Here is a 24260-nt window from a genome sequence, read left to right as displayed (position 1 = left end):
AAACAAGAGCAAATCTATCAATTTCAAATGTTTTTTTAGTGATTTTAAAATGGTGAAAAAGATCATAAATCAATTAAAATTGTTTAAAAAATAGTTTTAGGTATATATGATATTAAAAAACATTTAAAAGACATATACGATGTTTTAGTTTAGATCGGATAAATATAATATTATATAACGTACAAATGCGAAATTCTGTTTAAAAAATACGTTATTATGAGATTCTTTAAATTATACTGATTTAGTGAACAACTCTTTTAAATTATATAAATCACATTATATGAAAATTAATATTTTTTTTAAGTAAAAGGCAATTGGCATGCAGGCTACGATACTCGCTTACGATACAGATTTAGTCAACTAACGACATACCTACATGTATTTATCTCTGCTTAAATATTATTAATCCTTCACCTGTCAGCCTCACCGATCTGTCCCTTTAAAATTTCTCCTCTCACTCAACTAAAACTTCACTACTTCACCTCACCAGTCACCACCTGTGAAGAGGCGATATACCGGATAAGCTCTGTTCTAGAGAGAGAGAAAGAGATTTCTCAGTCTGATTACGAAAATGTCTACACTACCACCGACGTTACCGGATTTTCCGTCGGCTTTGCCACCGCCGGCACCACCTTATAACCACAGTCATCGCCATGGTTTGACTGTTTTGCATTCAGTGCTCGCTGGAGTGCTAGTGTTTGCAATCTTCATAGTTCTTGCAATTACATATAGGAAACTTTCACGGAAACGTACGGTTCCTGCGGATCTGAAGTCTCCCCCGCCGCAGCCGCAGCCGCAACAGTTGCAGCAGTTTTCGTATAATGTTCTCCGTCGTGCTACGTCTTCATTCGCTGCAACTAACCGGCTCGGACAAGGTGGATTTGGTTCGGTTTACAAAGGCGTGCTTCCGTCCGGTAAGGAGATCGCCGTGAAGCTTATGAACGGTTCCGGATCGTTGCAAGGAGAGAGAGAGTTTCACAACGAGCTTTCATTGTCCACACGGATCAGCAGCGCGTCTGGTGCGCATTCACGGCACGTTATATCGGTTTTGGGATTCTCCTCCGATCAGAACCGGCGGCGCCGGAGGAAAATGTTGATTGTTTATGAGTATATGCAGAACGGTAGCTTACAAGATGCGCTGTTGTATCGTAAGTGTCCTGAGCTCATGGATTGGAAAATTAGGTTTATGATTTTACTAGACGTAGCTAAAGGTGTCGATTTTCTTCACTTCTCATGCGATCCACCGATTGTTCATTGTGATATCAAACCTTCTAATGTGTTACTAGACTGTAATTTTAATGCGAAAATTGCTGATTTCGGTCTAGCGAGAGTTTTAGGTGTAGATGAGAATGAGATTATTGAAACTTTCTATGAATGCTGCGAAGAAGGGGATCAGGAAAACGAAACAGCCGATGATAACAATACCGATGTTGAGAAAAAGAGAGAGAATATTGGGGATCACAGAGAAGAAAACAGGTCAGCTGCAGAGGAAACTGAAAGTGTGGTAACAGGGGAGGTTGTAGTGAATGTGGATCCCGTATCACCGGAGAGTTGCCGTGTTACCATTGTGGATGCGGAGGCGTCACCGTCGGAGTATTTGGAAAGGGCAAGTGTGTCGGATCAGCTTAGTGTTGATAGCAGTAACCGGAGATTTTTGGGGAGAAAGAAGAGCGGTGGCGCTGGAGGTGGTTCAGGAAGGGATTGGTGGTGGAAACAGGAGAGTTGCGGCGGCGATTCAGGGAGAGTGAAAGATTATGTAATGGAATGGATTGGAAGCGAGATAAAGAAAGAAAGGCCCAAAAAGGATTGGCTCACCACTACAGATCCAATCTCGTCGGAGCTAGAAGCCAGTAGCGACAATGCACCGCAGAAAAAGCAGAAAAAGAAATCAGAAACAGATAATAAGAAGAATCGGAAGCCGAGAGAATGGTGGAAAGAGGAATTCTGCGATGAATTATCCAAGAAGAAAAAGAAGAGAAGAGGAAGCAACACCGGCGAGATGTGGTGGCAAAGGGATGAAGAATTTGTACCAAAGAAGAAAAAGAGTAAAACCAGTAGCAAAGGAAGCATCGATTGGTGGTTAGACGGGCTGAGCGGCGAATTCCGTCACCGGAGAAGAAACAGCCAAGAATGTCCGAGTGGTGAAATCCCTAAAAGTGGTGGTATCAGTAGCACTCCAAGCATGAGAGGAACTGTTTGCTATATCGCCCCGGAGAAATGCGACGGTGGTCAACTCTCCGAGAAGAGTGACGTGTACAGTTACGGCGTTTTACTCTTGGTTTTAGTCTCCGGTAGAAGACCCCTGCAAGTAACCGCGTCCCCCATGTCTGAATTCGAAAGAGCTAATTTAATTTCATGGGCGAGACAGCTTGCACGCAATGGGAAGCTTCTAGATCTTGTCGATCCTAATATTCATTCACTAGATCAAGAGCAAGCACTCCTCTGTATCACAACCGCCTTACTATGTCTCCAGCGTTCGCCGGTAAAACGTCCGACGATGAGAGAGATCGTCGGAATGTTGTCTGGCGAGGCTGAGCCGCCTCATTTGCCGTTCGAGTTTTCTCCATCACCGCCTACAAATATTCCGTTCAAGTCCCGGAGAAAACCTAGGTGAGTTAACTCATCAGAAATCATTTTTCATTTTTTATTTTGTTAATTATTGACCAAAAATGAAAAAGAAAAGAAAAAAGTATATAAGGTTGCTTCACTCGCAAAACTCATGTTTCCGTGAAAATCGCCTTTTCATTTCAACAACCTCTGAATTGAAAACGCCATTTTAGCGATGTTATCATTTAATCAGTTTTGTCACTTTACAGTTTACAATAGAGACTTAATACCAAAAATATATAGATAAAGAAAAAAACTTAATTGATTGCAATTGAACTTTTAGGAGAGTTATGAGTTATGATGATGATGACACTAGTTGTTGAAATTGAGGGAATCCCAGGCATAAAGTTTAAAGACTGATATATGTCCAATGAATAACCTGAGTGACCCTCTTTTTTCTTTTTTACTTTTCTAAATAAGATATGCTCGTTTAATTGATTAGATTTTAAGCTTTTTTGTACATTGGGAATTTATGGGGACCCATATGTGACATTTGCCTTTTCTTACTGGTTTGTTTTTTAGTTTAGAGTAGTAAAATACTGCTTTCTGATCCATGGTAAAAACAATAAAAACTGTGCCACAATGTTTGTCTAGACATAAATGGAGTATTTTTGTTTATTTATGAATAATCATTATAGTACTGAAGGCTGACTTATCGACTTAACATATCACATGTTTCTCGTCTTATCAAAGAGCGTACGAAAAGTTCATATTAATAATAAAGAATAAAGAAAAAAAGAATATTTATCTTCTCAATCTCAATGCATTTATTAAAACGATAAAACGATAACGTGATTAGGTAATTTAACGCCAAGATCAAAACTAAGTTGGTCAGAAACCAATATTTTGGGCTTCTCAACAATGATTTAAGTATTTGAAATGAGACTTGACATTTGGTCAATTTATTATTGAATGAGCAAGTTGGTGTGATTTGTTATGTTGGGAATAAAAACCTTTGGGGTTTTCAGAATTGTATTTAAACAAACTGTAATATTCATAGCTGCACAACGATGACAGAGGATGCAAATTAAGCTAACTACCGATGATTAACCCAGTGACACTGTGAGCATGTGTTATAATAACCAAAGTAAACAATCAACAAAATTAATTAAGCAAAAAACATAAGCAAATGTAATATATATTTAACGATAATACAATCACAAATCATTAACCAACTTGTTTTATATGACGAATCAAAAATTGACAGGCGCCAAATTACCGAAAATTAGGATTGTTGCAATTTAGAAGCTAAAAGGCTACACTAATCACATGACTGATATAAATAAAAGAAATCACGCGATTTTACAATGAAAAATGGAAAACTTATAGAAGAATGAAACGAGGCAAAACTGGGAGCCAAACCAGCGAAATTGCCTATGATAGTTTGGATTTCACCGGTTCGGGCTCATTAAAAGTAATCCACAATATAAAGTGGATATCAGTCCGGTGAAACCAGGTCCAAACCCTACATGAATGAACTAGGAATCGGAAACTGGAAAATGAGAATTAATAGAACAGGAAATCAGACTGATATATAGAAATCGGTTTTGAAAAAAATTGAGTATAGAACTTAAAAATCCAAAAATGTCACAGTGGGTAAGTGGAACTAGGTAAATGAAACTAGTACCGGAAAACCAGGTAATGTGTTATTTGTGGAACTTTTAAAAATTGTATAACTTAATTGTTTAATGTCGGTTTGACATGAAAACTTTTCCGATGTGGTTCTTTTTACCCGTTTTACCTAAACCCACTATACCCATATCTACTATACCCGATCCTGTTTGTGACATATATTAATACTCGATATCCAATGCACTTTAACTTATACCAGTTGCAACCAGGTTCAGTTCTGGATCGGGTTTCCGGGTTTGGAGCTCATCCTTACCTAACTTTTAATGGATACATTTTTTGTCTACATAAAGTTGTCCTTTATTTTTTTATCATTCCCCATACTTAACCATATAAATGACTCTCTTGGTGCTTCAATATGCTATGTATGAGTGAAATTTGTAGCTAAAGATGTTCACAATTAAAAGTGGAGATTGTGAGCATGGATCATATATGTGTAATGTTAAAACTATAAAGCATTAATTGTATATTCTTGAAAAAAAATGGAGAGTAATAAAGGAAAGGGAAACATTAAAAGTTGTGTTTTAGGTTTTTTAAGAAAAAAAAATGAGAACAAAAAAAGTTTATTAGTTCCTAAGATTTTCTTTTGATTTCAATGATAAAAAAAAAAGAAATGAAAAAAATATATAATAATAAAATTTTTCCTTTTATTTTAACATCTATATAATTATCATCCATATACGATAAGAGATAAGAGTATTTTAACATCTATATAATTATCATCCATATACGATAAGAGATAAGAGTTTAATGGTTGAAGTATATATAATACATGTTTTAATAAAAATAAAATATTAGATTAATAAATATGTGGGTTTTGGAATAGATTAACATGATTAGAACTCTTATGATAGTTTATCCAATTTTTCATATAATTATCAATATTAACAAAATAGGAACAAAATTATGTACTCATTTTTTTTCCCTTGACTGTCACTACACCTCAACCTCAAAAATAAATAACTATATGTTTGCCGTCTGTTTTTTCAAACTCGGTAATCTTAAATATTACTAAAAGAGAAACCTTATGACATCATCTTAAATAATCTGGATCATTGATTGTATTTCAATCTTATTTTTTTCACCTTTAGATCAAATTGCTAACATCATTTTCCCCATATGGAATGTATTTAATTCCAATAAATGCTTTCCAATCATCAATCAACAACTTACATTCGTTGAAATAGAATGTATTTAATTCCAATAAAAGCTTTCCATATTTTACATCTTGAATTTTCAGTTCTGAAAATTTTAATATGGTCAATTTTAAAAACATATTACTAATAAATCATTTCAATCAAGACCTTAATATCAACCATTAATATAAATCCGTTTATCTTAGTAAAACCATTAATATAAAATCTTTTTTTATTAGGAAATCATTAATACCGAAAAATCATATTCAAATTATCACATACATATACGATTCATCATTGAATCCGCGACTCACATTTATTTCGTTAATATTGCTTATAGCTTCCATCATCATTCTCTGCTATAAACATTCACTCTTGTGCGCTAGAAGGTCAGTACCTTCTTTCGCTTTTTATATTTTTTTCGATTATTTTTTGTTCCTATATCAAATGTATGTATTCATATATTTCGATTTTCTTTGTCACAAATTACATGAAATCAGTTAACTACTTTTCTGAAACTTTTCAAATAATCATGAAAAGATATTAGGTACCTTTAACAAAACAAAAATTAACTATTTTGGGAACTGACATTAATTACGAAAATGTTACTTTTATATATTAGAGATGATTATGATTTTTTTTAAAAAAATTATATCATAAAAATCCGGTTAATTTTGACATGATTTTAAAATATCATTGAAATTATTATGTTTTTGTATATCATATCAACATACTTTTTATCTTTGTATAGTAACAATAAAATTTATTAATTTACACAACAAATATAGATATTTCAAATTTTGTAATATTATTATACCTTACAACATACAACTCCCTCCAAAATAAATTTTCGCCAGTAATTTCATCCATAATTTCAACAAATTTAAATTTGTATTTTCTTTATATAATTTATTTTAATGATCCTGAATTTTTTTTTCCAAAAGTATATCAAACATTTACGTCTTAGATAATGCTGCCCTATTATAATTATTATTTTCCAAAAGTATGTCCGTTTAATGAGGAATTTGATATGATAATGGAAGTGAATGTTAATTAAAATGAGATATATATTCCATAATTATTACATGAGTTTATTAAAAAAATTAATATCAAGGTGTAAACATTAAACATTTTTAAAGTGAAATTTCAGAATACATACAAACGATGATGTTGTACAATGAAATATCAAATTGAATAGACTGAAAAAAAAAACACTATTAAAGCAGTCAATCTTGAAAATAACATAGTTATGAAAAATTATAAAGTAAGATAAAAATTATAAGATATTAGGAGATTTGTAAAAAATACATTTAGTAAAAGTATTACGGTTATTAGAAAAAATAAGACCGTTAAGATTAGTGAAAATACAATATATAAACTAAATTATCACAATAGTAATGAAATGTCATTATTTGATATTTCATATAATTGAAAGATATATCAAATTACATTGATGATATACAAAATTTATTCAAAGTTGCGTCAAACTAATGCAAAGTTCTTGCGAACACCAAATAAATAAGAACAAACATAAAAACTAGCATTTATATTTATAATCAATTTAAAATAAACCAATCATGATTTAGAAAAGAATCTCTATTGATGATATACTAAAATTAAATGTATATAACATTTAACATTTTATAAATTATATTGCATAACTTTATTTGAATAAATGAAATACTTGTCAATATTTAATGCAATAGAAAAAACGGTATATTTAATATATGTTTAAATCAGGTAACATTATTATGCAAGGAACGTCTAATTAAAATGCTTATAAATATATAAATATCATAACTATATGAGTCGAGTAAAGTCGTTTAACTAATAAAACAAAAAATGATGTCTACAAAGAGATCTTTTAATGATTATATATAATTATCGTTTTTATTGTATTTTCTACACATTTCAATAATAACAATAACCATATATATTTTTATAATCATTATACAATATCTATAAACGATTATATGTTTTTTTATACGTTTCCCGCGTTTAACGCAGACTATAATCTAGTATATAATATTTTCAAACTCAATTTATCTTTTATTTTTTGCGTCATTGTCTCTAAAAATGGTGAATGCTATTAAAGTTGAAAATGTTGATTATGTTTGACCCCAAAGTTAAATTGACGCCACGTCTAATAAAGTCTACACTTGGAAAAGAAGAAAAAAAACACTTGAGTTCTGATTTTGATCAATTTTATTTAGTCGCTTTCATATCGAGCCGAAATTAATTTTTGAAGACAATATTATACTTGAGAGTCAAATAAGAGAGCCAATTTTAGTTCAATAATACCAAGATTTTCATTGAAAATGAAGAATATAACTTTTTTTTTTTTTGGCAATTAAACAATTATTATATATCACCAATATCTACATCACCAAAATAACAAAATAGAATATAACCAGTAGCAGCGTGAGTGATAGTAGCACCTTTGATACTTTATGTGAGTTATGTGAGGGGACCTATAGTAGCATCCTTACGAAAACCATGTGTGAAAAAAATAAAAACAACTCTCTCTCTCTCTCTCTCTCTCTCTATATATATATATATATATATATATATATATATATATATATATATATATATATATATATATATATATATATATATATACCCTAATAAATGAAAATGATTTTGCCACATGTCATTCTCTCATCAAATTAGCCACATGTAATTTTGTTATAATTTTGAGATATATATTTATTTTCCACTTCTCATTGCTTCAATTTTCATTTTCAATCTATCATTAATTTAGTTTCTATAAATTAAACATACCATAATGATTATTAATTTTAAATTTTAAATTTTAAATTCAATTTCAAATAAATTTACAGTTTAAACCTTTATGTTTAACATTTTATTATAATTAACTCGGTTAGTACACTAAACACATAATTTTAATTAGTTTATTTTTTGCATTTTTTTCACATAATTTTCACTTATTTCAATGTCAAATTCAAATAAAATTTCTATTTAGTCGTTCGTATTTAACATTTTGTTTTAATTAACCCGTATAATATACGGGTTTCACAACTAGTATATATATATATATATATATATATATATATATATATATATATATATATATATATATATATATATATATATATATATATATATTCTATAGAAAACAAAAAACCCTAAAAATACATAAATATGCATAAAAAATACTTAGAGATCACAAATTTTTTTTTTTTGACTTTATATACACAAAATTCGCAACTTTTTTAACAAATTCGGTGAAATTTTTTTTTGGAAAAAAACCAAAAAAAGAAATCGATTTTTTTATTTTTTTTCAGCGAAATTGTTAAAAAAAACCTGCGATTTTTCAATGTGTAAAATCAATTTTTTTTTTTTTTTGTGTTTTCTAAGTATTTTTTATGCATTTTTATGATTTTTTGGGTTTTTTTGTTTTCAATATAACACACACACACACACTCTCTCTCTCTCTCTCTATATATATATATATATATATATATATATATATATATATATATATATATATATATATATATATATATATAACACATATATTAATACTACGATAAGTTGATGATAATTAATTATTAAATTAATCAATACAAAATGGTCACTGTGTCACTAATCTGTCACAATATTAATGTATTTAGAAAATTTCGGACCCCTAAATGACACAAATTGAATACAGTCACACACCCTACACCCCGCTTGATCATTAGTCTACATGAATGGCAGGAAAATTACGTATTTACGTATTTTAGTGATGTCGGCTGTAAACTCAGTAAGTTGGATCGCATCCTCATTTGCCCTAATTTTATGGCAGCCTTTCCTAATTCGTACGTTTTAGTGCTTCCATGGGAATACTCTGATCATTGCCCGGTTCTCCTATGTACATCGTTCATGAATTTTGGTCTGCCTCCCATTCGTTTTTATAATTCATGGCTTTACCGCAATGGTTTTGATATCTTAGTCATCCGTGCGTGGGGAGATTTTAATGGGCTTAGGACTCCTGATCGGTATCGCGCAGACAAATCGAGGCACATCAAAGGCATCATCAAATCCTGGAGAAGGTGGATGTAGAGAAGGATTCTAAGGTTCTTTTTGAACTCAAAAGAAAAGTAGATGATCTCGAATTACATGCTGATGAGTGTTCTTTATTTGACATTGAAATTGCTATCAGGAGAGAGTCGAAGCAAAAAACCTTTGAGTTGGCAAAAACTGCTAAAATGGATCTGGTTCAGAAATCTCGTATCAAATGGATTTGTGATGGAGATGAAAACACTCTTTTCTTTCACAATTCTGTAAAACTCAAAAATAGGAGATGTAACCTTATGGGGATTACTGTCAATGAGCAATGGGTGACCGACATAACTGTAATAAAATAGGAAACTTGGAATTTTTTTTTTCAAAAATGAATTCTGTGAACAACATCAATCTCGCCCCGGTTTCGTTAATTCGAATTTCTAAAGATTGGATTTAGTTGATAGAAATTTCTTAGATAAGCCTTTTGAGCTTAATGAGATTAAAGATGCTATTTGGAATTACGGTGGTGAGAAAGCCCCTGGGTCTGGAAGGTTTACTTTCAAATTCATTAAACATTTTTGGCCAACAATGCAAGACGATATTATGAGATTCATGAAACATTTTGAGCAATTTAGATATTTCTTTGGAGGGAGCAACTCCTCTTTTATTTCTCTTTTTCCAAAGGTGAAAGATCCTACCTCGTTAAATGATTTTCGTCCTATCAGTCTTATCGGAAGTATTTACAAATTTATCGCTAAAGTGCTTGCGTCTAGACTCAAGTGAGTTCTTGGATCGGTGATTGATGAAGTTCAAACGGGTTGCAGTGAGGATAGGAATATTCTTGATGGGCCTTTAATTATAAATGAAATATGTATGTGGGGTAGGAGATGCAAGCATAAGTTGTTTCTTTTCAAGATTAACTTGGATAACGCTTTTGATTCCATAAATTGGAAGTATTTGGAGTTAGTTATGAGTCAAATGGGATTTGGGGACAAATGGATTTTATAGATAAAAGGTTTCCTCTCTTCCACTCAGGCTTCGGTACTTATCAACGGGTCGGCTACAAAGGAATTTCCTCTCTTAAAGGGAGTCCACCAGTGAGATCCTCTATCTCAATTTCTTTTTATCATTTCCATGGAGGGTTTAAATGTTGCTATGAGAACCGCTAGTCAAAAATCTCTTTTCTGTGGTGTTAAAATTCCTAATGATGGCCCATCTGTTTTGTATTTGTTTAATGTTGATGATGCGCTTTTTGTTGGGGATTGGACGAGATAAAGTTTTGCAAAATTGGCAGGTATTCTTAAATGTTTTCATGTAGATTTTAGTCTAAAAGTGAATTTTCATAAATCGAAGGTGTTTGGTATTGGGGTTTCTAGCAATGAGGTGTCAAGTTGTGCTAGTATCCTCGGGTGTGAAGTAGCTTCATTCCCTTTCAAGTACCTTGGGGTCCCGGTTGGAGCTACTATGAATCTTAAACGAAGTTGGCTGCCCATTATTAAAAAGGTTAAATCCAAACTTTCCGTGTGGAAAGCTAAACATCTTTCTTGAGGTGGCCGTTTAACTCTTGTCAAATTGGTCCTTGGATCTTTAACTTTATTTTTCTTTTCATTGTTCATGGCTCCTAAGTCCGTTATTAAGCATCTTGAATAGATTCGCAGACGTTTTCTTTGGGGAGGGAATGAAAGAAAAAATAAAATCAATTGGGTGGCCTGGAAGGTGATTCTTGGGCCTAAGGATCAAGGTGGTCTCAAGGTAGTAACCCTCAATTCATTGAATTGGGCTTTGTTATACAAATGGCTTTGGTGATTTAAATGTGACTCGACCCCTTTATGGAAGTGAGTCATCTGTGGCATTCACAACAACATGAGAAAACCTATTGACGGTCTTGCCAAAATATCGATTCCTGGAATCTAGTTTAATGGCGTCACGGTGGCCCATGTGGTGTGTAACGTCATAAAATTTCCAACCAAAAATTTTCATTTTTACAACCATCAATACATGAGGAATTAGTTTAGATTCCCAAAATAACGTCGTAGTCTCAAACGATTACATAACAAAAGATAAAATAGTTTTCCCGAGTGTGTGTACGGTCACGCTGGCGCCTTCCCACGGTCCTCACTCGCACCTGAAACACATAAAGCAACAACTGTAAGCATAAAACTTAGTGAGTTCCCAAAATACAATATACGCACATACGCCTTTCCAGGCCTTGACCTTCCGGTCCATGTGTCTCAGGGGACTTCCGTCCCGACTGGGTAAACCTTCCGATCCTACCCACATCAACCTTTACAGTCCATATGACCACGCCTTCCGGCCCATATCAAACATATCATACATGACACATATAACAAATAACTTAACACACATAAAGCATATATTCCATATCATATTCGACCTTCCGGTCACATAGTCCAAACCCTTCCGGGTACAGTATAGTGAGAAGACTCACCTCGTATGCCTCGCTAAGTTGCTAATCGTAAATCCTGGAATCACTCGGGCTCGAACCCTCGAGCTGCAATCCTCCTACGATATTATACATCTATAAATATTACTTGCACTACTAAGGTGGACCATCCAAATCAAGTCAACACAGGTTGACCTGGTCAACAGTCTTTAGTCAATTTGGACTAGACTCGGCGAGTCTACGCGTTTTTACCAACTCTTAAGAATTTTCCCTTTGACTCGTCGAGTACTCCCCCGACTCGACGAGTTCCACCTGGGCCTGAATCACAGGGCCACCGCGACTCAACTCGCCGAGTCGAAGGCCAACTCGGCGAGTCCCATCCTGACTCGGTCCACCTGTCAAAACCTTTCCAACTCTCTGCGACTCACTGAGTCGCCCACAACTCGGTCCAGTCTACACACAAGATGGTCTCAAGGACAATCTTCAAGTGACTCGTCGAGTCTGTTCTTCAGACTCGGCGAGTCCATGCCATGCACCAGCTAAAACTGGCTTCTGCGGTCAGATCCGTTCCATAAATACATAGATCTGGCCTTCCCAAGCTTATTTGTCACGTAAAGTCTCAGTCTTGGTTGCCATGCAATGCATACAAGGCTTATTTTGAAGAAACAACCTTTAATATGGCAAGTCTAACTTCTAACTCAAAAGGATGGGCATAAAGCTTGTCATAAGGGGTTTCCTGGACCTGCTAAAGTCCAGATCTAGGTCCCATATCCCCATGGGACCTCTCATACTTCTTATTCAAGCCAAGAAATGCAAGAAGAAACCCTAGATTTGGCCCAACAACACAAAACACGAAGATTGGCTCAGAAAGTTACCTCAAGAAGACCCCCTTGATGAAATAGCCACAGATCTAAGCTCCCCAACACTTCAAGCTTGCTCCTCTCCCTCCTTTCTTTGCACTAACACACAAAATGAAGAACAAAAGGCCTTCAAACACGCACACAAGGGCTTACAGACGTATGGAGGCTCTTAGGGTTCAGGGTGGCCGCATATGAGGGCCATAAGGTCCTTTAAATAGAGCTTAGGATTGGGAAATTAGGGTTTCATTAAACAGTGCGGACTCATCGAGTCCACCCCTTGGACTCGCCGAGTCCGGACACGAACCCCTGCTAAAAACCGCGACCCGACTCGGCAAGTTAAACCACCGACTCGCCGAGTCCCCTCACAGAATGTCAAAATATAAAAGAAATGAAGATACCTGGGGATCCGGGCTGTTACAAATCTCCCCCACTAGAATAAGACTTCGCCCTCGAAGTCTCGCTTAGGCAAAGAGCTCCGGATGCTGCTCCCGCATCTCCCGTTCCGGCTCCCAGGTCATCTCTGATCCCTTCCGATGCTGCCACTGAACCAATACCAGGGGCACCTCCTTGTTTCTCAAAACCTTGATCTTCCGATCTTTGACGGCTACAGGTCTTTCAACATAATTCATACTTGCATCCACCTGAATATCCCCTAATGGAACCACCGCTGATTCGTCGGCTATACATTTCCGCAGTTGCGACACATGGAAAGTGTCGTGAATCTGTCCCAACTCTGCTGGCAAGTCTAAACGGTAGGCTACCCGACCCACCCTTGCGATCACACGAAAAGGACCAATATACCGGGGCCCCAACTTGCCCCTCTTCCTGAATCGAATCACTCCTTTCCAAGGAGAGACCTTCAGGAGCACGAGATCACCGACCTGGAACTCAAGCTCGGACCGTCGCCTGTCTGCATAACTCTTCTGCCGGCTCTGAGCGGTCAGCAACCTTTTCCTGACCATCTGAATTTGCTCGGTCGTCTGAAGCACGATCTCCGTGCTACCCATAACCTGCTGTCCCACCTCACCCCAACAGATGGGGGTGCGACACCTCCGCCCATACAACAGCTCAAAGGGCGGCATACCAATGCTCGAATGATGGCTGTTGTTATACGAGAACTCTGCTAAAGGTAGATAGGTATCCCAGCACCCTCCGAAATCCAACACACATGCTCGAAGCATGTCCTCGAGTGTCTGAATGGTCCGCTCACTCTGGCCGTCTGTCTGAGGATGATATGCCGTACTGAAATGTAACCTAGTACCCAAATCTTCATGGAATTTCTTCCAGAACCTGGAAGTGAAACGCACGTCGCGGTCCGAAATAATCGAGATTGGCACCCCGTGCCGAGATACTACTTCCCTCACATATAACTCAGCCAACTTCTCCGCAGAAGAGCTCTCACTAATAGCTAGAAAATGAGCGCTCTTTGTTAGTCGATCCACAATTACCCAAATCGCATCGACTCCTCTCTCCGTTCGCGGTAACTTGGTAATGAAATCCATAGAGATTTGTTCCCACTTCCATTCGGGAATCTCTAGCGGTTGCAGCTTACCGTGCGGTCGCTGGTGTTCGGCCTTGACCTGCCGACAAGTCAAGCACCTCTCGACGAACCAAGCGACATCCCTTTTCATACATGGCCACCAGTACTCCTTCTTGAGATCCAAATACATTTTCGTAGCACCAGGGTGAATCGAGAATTTCGATCGATGTGCTTCCTCCATCAAAATAGTGCGCGCACCGCCCACAAACGGCACCCAAATCCGCCCCTGAAAAGTCATAAGCCCCCGACCATCCGTAACAAATCCTGATACCTGACCTACCACCCGTTCCTTCTTCTGGTGTTCCGGCTTTGCAGCCTCTATCTGAGCCCCTCGAATAATGTCCAGAATCGGGGTCAAAACCGTCAACCTCATACAAATGTCTCGGATCGGGGCGCTATCCGCCCTACAGCTCAATGCGTCGGCTACCACATTAGCCTTGCCCGGGTGGTACAGGATCTCACAATCGTAATCCTTCACCACATCCAACCACCTCCTCTGACGCATATTCAGATTTGGCTGATCCATCAAGTATTTCAAGCTCTTATGGTCCGTGTAAATCGTACACCGAACCCCGTACAAATAGTGTCGCCAGATTTTGAGGGCAAACACCACCGCCCCCAATTCCAGGTTGTGCGTGGGATATCTTGACTCATGAGGCTTCAATTGCCTCGAAGCATACGCTATCACATGACCCCTCTGCATAAGTACCGCCCCGAAACCCGATATAGAGGCATCACAATATACCACAAAGTCCTCCATCCCTTCCGGGAGTGCAAGCACTGGAGCCTCGCACAATTTCTGACGAAGCGTCTCAAACGAAGACTGCTGCTCCGGTCCCCATGAAAACGCAACACCCTTTTGGGTCATCCTAGTAAGTGGCACAGCGATCTTTGAGAAATCCTTGATGAATCTGCGGTAATATCCAGCCAAACCCAGAAAACTCCTGATCTCGGTGGGCGATCTCGGCACCTCCCACCTCATCACCGCCTCAATCTTGGCCGGGTCGACCAATATCCCCTTCTGGTTCACAAGATGCCCGAGGAATTGGACCTCTCGCAACCAGAAATCACACTTGGAGAACTTGGCATACAGCCTCTTCGATCTCAAAACCCGAAGAATCTCCCGCAAATGCTCCTCATGCTGGTCCCTAGTCCTCGAATACACCAAAATATCATCGATGAATACGATCACCGACCGATCCAGCATCGGTCGGCACACCCTGTTCATGAGATCCATGAATGCAGCCGGGGCATTGGTGTGCCCAAAAGGCATCACTACAAACTCATAATGTCCATAACGATTCCTGAAGGCAGTCTTTTGGATATCCTCCTCGCGAACCCTCATCTGATGATATCCCGACCTCAAGTCAATCTTGGAAAACCAAGATGCCCCCTGCAACTGATCGAACAGATCGTCGATCCTAGGTAACGGGTATCGGTTCTTAATCGTCAACTTGTTTAACTCCCGATAATCGATACACATCCGATGTGAACCATCCTTCTTTTTGACGAACAAAATCGGCGCTCCCCAAGGCGAGCTACTTGGTCGAATGAATCCCTTCCCCAACAGCTCCTGAAGCTGCGAGGATAATTCCTGCATTTCCGGTGGAGCGAGACGGTAAGGCGCCTTGGCGATGGGCGCCGCCCCCGGAACCAAATCGATACGAAACTCCACTTGCCTCTCCGGAGGCACGCCTGGTAACTCCTCGGGGAACACATCCGCAAACTCGCATACAACCGGAACGTCATCAATCGAATTGGGCCTCTCCGTGGTCACACGAGTATCCATCACATAGGCTATGAATCCATCACAGCCCTGCTGCAGACTCTGCCTTGCCCTGGCCGCTGAACAAAACGCTGACCCACACCAGGTCCCTTCGCCATAAACCGTGAGCTCTCCCCCACTAGGGTCTCTAATCATCACCAGCTGTCTCTCACAGTCAATGACTGCTCCAAACTTACTCAACCAATCCATGCCCACGATAATGCAAACATCCCCCATAGCTATAGGGACCAAGTCTATAGGAAACTCGACCCCAAAAATCTCGAGCACGCATCCTCGAATCACCTCGGTGGCGTATACTACTCTCTCGTTTGCTATAGCAACTCGCAGGGGACGACTCATCGTCTCCCGATCGATATCAATGTACTGGCTAAAAGCCAGCGAAACAAAGGACCGACTCGCACCTGAGTCGAATAATACCAAAGCAGGCACATGATTCACAAGAAAAGTACCTACGCATATAGGAATATAAGCATAATGTCTCAGCATAAATGTAAATACGCGAAAGAATACATACCGGCCACTACATCAGGCGCCGCGCGGACCTCCTCCGCAGTCAACTGGAAAGCTCTCCCACGAGCCTTCGAGGCCTCGGTCTTCACTGGCCGAACCTCAGGAACCCTGGCAGCAGGCGATGATCCCTGGCGAAGCTGGGGGCACTCGGCCTTCCGATGGCCAGTCTGGTTGCAATGGAAACAGACCATAAATCCCTTGGGGCAATCCCTCGCAATGTGCCCCTCCTTGCCACACTTGTAGCAAGCACCCGATCGACACGCCCCCTCGTGACCCTTGCCGCATTTCCCACAAGTACGGCTCTTCTGTCCTCCGGATCTCAAATCAGCGGACTTGGTCCGCTTGGCTGCCGGCTGCGACTGAACCGACCGCCGATCCATCCGTTGAGACTCGACCTCCTCCCTGGCCTGGGTCTCCAACTCGATCTCCCGCTTCCTGGCGTTCGCCTGAAGCTCAGCAAAATTCTGATATGATGAGTTCGATACGAACTCCCGGATGTCTCTCCTCAGCACTCCCAAATACCGGCTCATCCGAGCCTGCTCCGTGGACACCTGCTCGGGGCAGAACATCGCCCTCTCATGAAACTTCCGCGTGATCACTGCAACCGAATCATTACCCTGCTTGAGGGTCAAGAACTCCTGAACCAACCGTTCCCTCTCTACCAGGGGAACATACTCATCTCTGAACATAGCCGTAAATCTCTCCCAAGTCAAGGCTGAAACCTCCGTGAGAGTGAAGTTCTCCGTCATGAACTTCCACCAATCCTTCGCTCCCAGGCGGAGCTGGTTCAGGGCGAACCGCACCCTCAGATGCTCCGGACATAAACAAGTATAGAAGCATCCCTCAATATCGGCAATCCACCTCATCGCAGCAATCGGATCCTGAGTCCCGTCAAACTCTGGTGGCTTCGTGTTGCTGAACTCCCGGAACAGCAACGAGTCACCCCCCTGTGGTCTGGCAGCAGCCACAGCTGCGGTAGCTGCAGCAGCGGCAGCCTCAGACAACGCGGCGTACCGCTCATCAAATGTCTCCATCAGCGTGGTCTTAATAGACCCAAACATCTCCGGGATCTCGGCCCGGATCGCTGCAGCTACCTCCTCATGAATCATCTGACGAAGCTCCTCGTCAGTCACCCCACTCGTGCCAGGTCTGTGTCGTGGTCCAACCATGATGTCTCTGAAATACAACAAAAGAATATCAGAGACCCTATCGGGCAAAAATCGTACTCGATAACGCAGTCCTGCTCAGTTTTCGGTACTCAGGGGTTCCCACTTGGCTGCCTACTGACCCGGTGTCCTTGGTAGTACGGGCCCAATACTGCCAGTTACACCGCGTCGGTATTCACCCAAGTCATCCTCCCCAACCTCGAACCCTGAGTACTCTATTCTTTTCATACTCTTGTTACTCACTCGCTCTCGAGCACCTCATAGAAGCAAGTTTTCCTAGACTAAGGCATCACAAAATCAGGCCACTCTAGCCCTAATATGTATACCTAGTCTACTAGCATGCGTATCATATCATATCATATATCGTAACACATATAATAAGAGTATTTTGGGGATTTTTACCGTTCGGGCGCTGGCTGACCATACACACTTTTTCTTCTTTGGTCGTCTCACCTTTCAAAAATTCAAATTTTAATTAATTGAATTAAATTTTTTTTTTTGTAAAAACAATTTTCTCCAATCCCCGGTTTGAGTCCAGTTACGCCCGAAGGTGTACCCGAATCCCTCAAACCAAGGCTCTGATACCAACTTGTAACGTCATAAAATTTCCAACCAAAAATTTTCATTTTTACAACCATCAATACATGAGTAATTAGTTTAGATTCCCAAAATAACGTCGTAGTCTCAAACGATTACATAACAAAAGATAAAATAGTTTTCCTGAGTGTGTGTACGGTCACGCTGGCGCCTTCCCACGGTCCTCACTCGCACCTGAAACACATAAAGCAACAACTGTAAGCATAAAGCTTAGTGAGTTCCCAAAATACAATATACGCACATACGCCTTTCCAGGCCTTGACCTTCCGGTCCATGTGTCTCAGGGGACTTCCGTCCCGACTGGGTAAACCTTCCGGTCCTACCCACATCAACCTTTACAGTCCATATGACCACGCCTTCCGGCCCATATCAAACATATCATACATGACACATATAACAAATAACTTAACACACATAAAGCATATATTCCATATCATATTCGACCTTCCGGTCACATAGTCCAAACCCTTCCGGGTACAGTATAGTGAGAAGACTCACCTCGTATGCCTCGCTAAGTTGCTAATCGTAAATCCTGGAATCACTCGGGCTCGAACCCTCGAGCTGCAATCCTCCTACGATATTATACATCTATAAATATTACTTGCACTACTAAGGTGGACCATCCAAATCAAGTCAACACAGGTTGACCTGGTCAACAGTCTTTAGTCAATTTGGACTAGACTCGGCGAGTCTACGCGTTTTTACCAACTCTTAAGAATTTTCCCTTTGACTCGTCGAGTACTCCCCCGACTCGACGAGTTCCACCTGGGCCTGAATCACAGGGCCACCGCGACTCAACTCGCCGAGTCGAAGGCCAACTCGGCGAGTCCCATCCTGACTCGGTCCACCTGTCAAAACCTTTCCAACTCTCTGCGACTCACTGATTCGCCCACAACTCGGTCCAGTCTACACACAAGATGGTCTCAAGGACAATCTTCAAGTGACTCGTCGAGTCTGTTCTTCAGACTCGGCGAGTCCATGCCATGCACCAGCTAAAACTGGCTTCTGCGGTCAGATCCGTTCCATAAATACATAGATCTGGCCTTCCCAAGCTTATTTGTCACGTAAAGTCTCAGTCTTGGTTGCCATGCAATGCATACAAGGCTTATTTTGAAGAAACAACCTTTAATATGGCAAGTCTAACTTCTAACTCAAAAGGATGGGCATAAATCTTGTCATAAGGGGTCTCCTGGACCTGCTAAAGTCCAGATCTAGGTCCCATATCCCCATGGGACCTCTCATACTTCTTATTCAAGCCAAGAAATGCAAGAAGAAACCCTAGATTTGGCCCAACAACACAAAACACGAAGATTGGCTCAGAAAGTTACCTCAAGAAGACCCCCTTGATGAAATAGCCACAGATCTAAGCTCCCCAACACTTCAAGCTTGCTCCTCTCCCTCCTTTCCTTGCACTAACACACAAAATGAAGAACAAAAGGCCTTCAAACACGCACACAAGGGCTTACAGACGTATGGAGGCTCTTAGGGTTCAGGGTGGCCGCATATGAGGGCCATAAGGTCCTTTAAATAGAGCTTAGGACCGGGAAATTAGGGTTTCATTAAACAGTGCGGACTCGTCGAGTCCACCCCTTGGACTTGCCGAGTCCGGACGCGAACCCCTGCTAAAAACCGCGACCCGACTCGGCGAGTTAAACCACCGACTCGCCGAGTCCCCTCACAGAATGTCAAAATATAAAAGAAATGAAGATACCTGGGGATCCGGGCTGTTACATGGTGTGTAACAACCCAATTTTCAAAGGAAAATTTTCATTTTTGATTAACTAAGATACTGTCCACAAAACATGAAATCCCAAATACAATTGTTTTCAAATTCATATTAAGTACAATTTTATTTCAATCATCATAGTGTCCCATAAGAAAACGCATGAGAGAGTGCACGCCGCGCCATCAAGCCTTGCCCTTGCTCTTAGGCTCATATGTACTTGAAACAAATCCACAAACTATAAGCTAATGCTTAGTGAGTTCCCCAGAGCATACCGCACATACAATCCTCATAGCACATAACATATTAGCTATAAAAGCTATGTATATCACATGATTCATGCATACCAACATATAAGGAAGCCCTGGAAACCCTCTAGGGTCTTACTCCTGGTGCCATGGGAACCCCCACATGGTATTAGCCAAATGCCTTGGGATAGGTCTTGACCTAGGATGCCAGGGAAACCCTCCATGGACTTACACCTAAGTGTCCCAAGTCTTTGCCTAGGATGTTGTGGAAACCCTCTACGGTCTTATACCTAAGTGCATCGAGAACCCCCTGAGGTCTTCCATACAAGTTTCATAGATACAACTAGTGCATCGCATATTACACAACCCAATAACACATACGTAACAAATAATGGGTCGACCTTGGTGTCTTCGACCCATTAGCATGGTGAGGAGACTCACCTCTTACGAATGTTGTGCTGACAAGATAAGATTCAATAAGTTCCAACCCGCAGCTCCAACTCAACTTCCTATAAACATCATAAGATTAATTTGTCATAATTCCATAATTACCCTCAAAGTCAACTCTAGTCAACCCTGATCGAAGTCAGGGTTAACAGTCAAGGTCAACAGTCCATGTTGACCCCAACTCGTCGAGTGCATCTAGCAACTCATAGAGTTCCTATAGAGTCCAGAAACATGAACAAATCCTAGCCAACTTGCCGATTTGTATCATCAACTCGACGACCTCACTTGATATCCAGTAGATGGGGAAACCCCTTCCGACTTGTCGAGTCCCCCTCCTTGTTTGCTCATTATGATGATTCACTGAATGCAGTGACTCCAAGGCATAGATCTAAAACCCTAAGGTGTTTAGAGGGATAAAGTTTCCAACTTTACCCTCTAGAATCACTCCGAATGCTCTAAGGCACTTATCAAAGGTTGAAAAGTTCCAAAATTCTTGCCATGATTTCCCAAACTTTAGGGATCTGGAATCCTTCCTTTCCAGAGGAGTTTGTAGTCCTCAAAACGTTCCAAAGATGGAGGCTTTATGGACATGCATGTCCAATGCATGTCTTTAGGTCAAAATAGCCAAAAAGGGGAAATATGTTCTAAAAACTCTTGCATGACATCCTTGCTTGATTAAAAGTTAGATCTAGCCCACCTTGGGACTATTTTGCCCTGGAGATCCATAAAGTTGCAAACTTTATGAATCCTATGCATGCAATTAATAGGAATGATAGAAAATGAAGAGTAAACTCAAGATCTAGCCATATTCTATGATAAAAATCGAGTCTTGAAGACTTACCACAGTCCACAAGATGGCCAAGTTCAAAAATGAGGGCTTGGTTTGCTGGATCTTCTTCTTCTTCTCCATATCTCCTTCCTTTTAAGCTTCACAAGTCACTCTAGCTCACACAATGAAAGAGAATGGGGATTAGGGTTTAGCATAGACGTTCTTAGGGTTTGGAGGCTGTTGGAAGATCAACCTCAAGGTCCTTAAGGAGATTATATAGGGTGCAAACCCTAAAATCAGGGTTTTTCTTTTACGACACCTACTCGTCGAGTGGGCCTTCCAACTCGTCGAGTAGGGTCTAGATCCCGCGTCCTCGAAATGTTCTCTACTCGATGAGTCGGGGCTCCCAACTCGTCGAGTCCCAACATCAAAACCCTAAAACTTAGAAAATTAAATAATACATGGGACATATGTTACATGGTGGAGGAAATTGGAATCGACTTTTCTTCAGTTTTTCAAATACATGTTGTTTTCGGTAATACTACTTTGTTTTGATTAGACGATTGGACAGATTGTGGTTCTTTGGCTGTATAATTCCCAGCTCTTTTTGCCATTGATAAGAAAAAAATCATGTTGTATTAAGGAGAGAATCTTGAATAATAGATTTGTCGGGGGGCTTGGAAGAGAATTCTTGGTAGCTATATCAAAATCAAGGAATTGAGAGGCTTAAAGGGCTGCACAAATGAGATGGTTTTGGGTAGCGAATCGAATATTTGGAAATCAAAGTTGTCTCCTAATGGGAACTTTTGCATTCATGATTTGCGTGTCATAATCGATTATAAGCTTACCGTTCCTATGCCTAATCCGACTGTTTAGTTAAGGCTGGTACCATTGAAAATCATTGTCTTTGTTTGGAGGGCTTGTATTGATAGGCTTCCTTCGGCCGCAACTCCCACTTGAAGGGGTATTTTTGTCTCGAACATCTCCTTCCAATTTTGCAATGGTGGTATCGACGATTCCGATCATTTTTTTATATGTTGTCCTCAGGTGGAAGCTTGTGGATCTTCAATTGGTGTAGTATCACGTGGCATAATTTTAATTCAGTTTGGGGGCTTGTGTAATTTCCTGCAACTTGGGGAAATTGTCCAAAAGAAAAGGAAGATTTTGTTGGCCATCCTTTATGGTTTCTTATGGTATATTTGGAAAGCGAGAAATGATAACATTTTTATTAATATGAGTGTTTATCTTTCTATGTTGGCAGATAGTGTGCTTGCTATGGTGTTTGATTGGATCAAACATAGAGGTAATTACGGGAATTATAAATGAACGGTTTGATTTTGCTCTCCCTTTGATATCATGTAATCGTTTTTGCTTGTACTCATTTTTTTGTTTTTGTTTGCCCGGCCTTGGCTGTGGCTTTTATTGAAATATCGCAATTTCCAAATAAATAAATAAATAAATAAATAATAAAAACTAGATCGGTGCCCCTTAGAGCATATGGTATGGACAACATAAAGTGGTGTTATGACAAGAAGCAACAAGAAGAATATGGTATGAACAACATGAAGTGGTGTTATGACAAGAAGCAACAAGAAAAGGGGGTGGTGTTCCAATGTCATAACTTGTTAAGAGGTAGAAAAAGGTAAAGAGAGAAAGAGAGAAGAAGGAAGAAAAATGATTTTCATTGGTTCTGATTCTCGTTTCAATATGTTGTGACGAGCACGAGAAGTGCCATGAGGAGAAGAGACGAGAAAGGGGGGGGGGGGGGGGGTGTTCCCCCGTCACAACGGCGTTTTCATGTGCCACATCATCCGGTTGCTTCTCGTTGTTGGCCCATGACGCATGGTCTTACACAAATCTAGTTTCCTATGAGTGCCTTATAAAAAAATGTAATGTATAAAATATACCTCAATTTAGTTTCTCTTATAATAATCAAGCACCAATGATAATGATTAGAATTGATATATATACTTTTCATCAAATACAAAAAAGCAAACAATTTAAGCTAACTAGCGATGTTTAACCCAGTGACACAGTACTATATATTTAAGTATAATAAAATTAAGCAAGAAACATAAACAAATATATACATATGAATAAAACGTCTTTTATATCATTTCTTTCTATTCACCTTTACCTTTTCCTTTTGCGTCTTTTTCTCTAGAAAAATGCTGAAAGCCATAAAAGGTGAAAACCAAAAGTTAAATTTACAGCACGCTAAAGTCTACACTTTGGAAAAGAAGAAAAAACCAACTGAGTTCTGATTTTGATATGTTCATAGTAACTTCCAAAGTCAAACCAAACAAGATAATGGCACTATTAAAATTTATTAAATTTCATGTAACATGAACACCATATGAGAAGGACACAAATTCAAATTTTCCCAATCTTGTTCAATATATCATCATGTATTTTTATAGATTAACATTCTATTTTAGATTAACATTCTATTTTAGACCGAATCAAAAGTCGATTTTAAAAGAAAAAACTAGATTTGAGAGAATATATTTTCACATACAAAGATATGTTCAGGAATATTCTGCTAAAACCTTCCAAATTTTAACGAAATAGTATGAAGTTTTGGCAATTACACAATTATTATCACCAATAACTACAATCTCCTTAACGACATTAAAATACAAATTATTCGTTTGTATGAAAGAATTTAATAACTAACATCAAGCTAGACTAGTGCACACATCTAGCTCACTATGAATGTCAAAATGGTGTTGTTAAATTGACACCTCTTAAACACCTATAAACATCTTAACAAAAATCAACAAATAATTAACTATTTATAATCCATTTTTTAAAAAACAATGAAATT

The 24260-nt window shown here is 39.1% G+C and overlaps 1 protein-coding gene across 4 annotated transcripts in view; it reads left to right on the top strand.

Annotated features, from left to right (window-relative positions):
• The first annotated feature begins 425 nt into the window (after positions 1-425).
• LOC145004236 (receptor-like serine/threonine-protein kinase At2g45590) overlaps positions 426-24260 on the top strand; it is a 36981-nt gene continuing 13146 nt past the window's right edge. The window contains exons 1-2 of one of the 4 annotated variants that reach the window (XM_078963127.1): positions 426-2610; positions 5713-5761. In XM_078963127.1, coding sequence (XP_078819253.1) covers positions 572-2610; positions 5713-5737 — 2064 coding nt within the window. In that variant the 5' untranslated portion in view covers positions 426-571 and the 3' untranslated portion in view covers positions 5738-5761. Of the gene's footprint in view, positions 2611-2890; positions 3057-5712; positions 5762-22480; positions 22698-24260 lie in introns of those variants that run through there. The other 3 variants (XM_078963126.1, XM_078963125.1, XM_078963124.1) reach the window with 3 other exon arrangements.

The sequence above is a fragment of the Lactuca saligna genome, chromosome 7 (assembly GCF_052625555.1).
Source record: "Lactuca saligna cultivar CGN05327 chromosome 7, ASM5262555v1, whole genome shotgun sequence".
In the NCBI taxonomy this organism is placed as follows: Eukaryota; Viridiplantae; Streptophyta; class Magnoliopsida; order Asterales; family Asteraceae; genus Lactuca; species Lactuca saligna.
The sequence above is the reverse complement of the archived record's forward strand: the minus strand, read 5'-3'. Positions and strand labels throughout refer to the sequence as shown.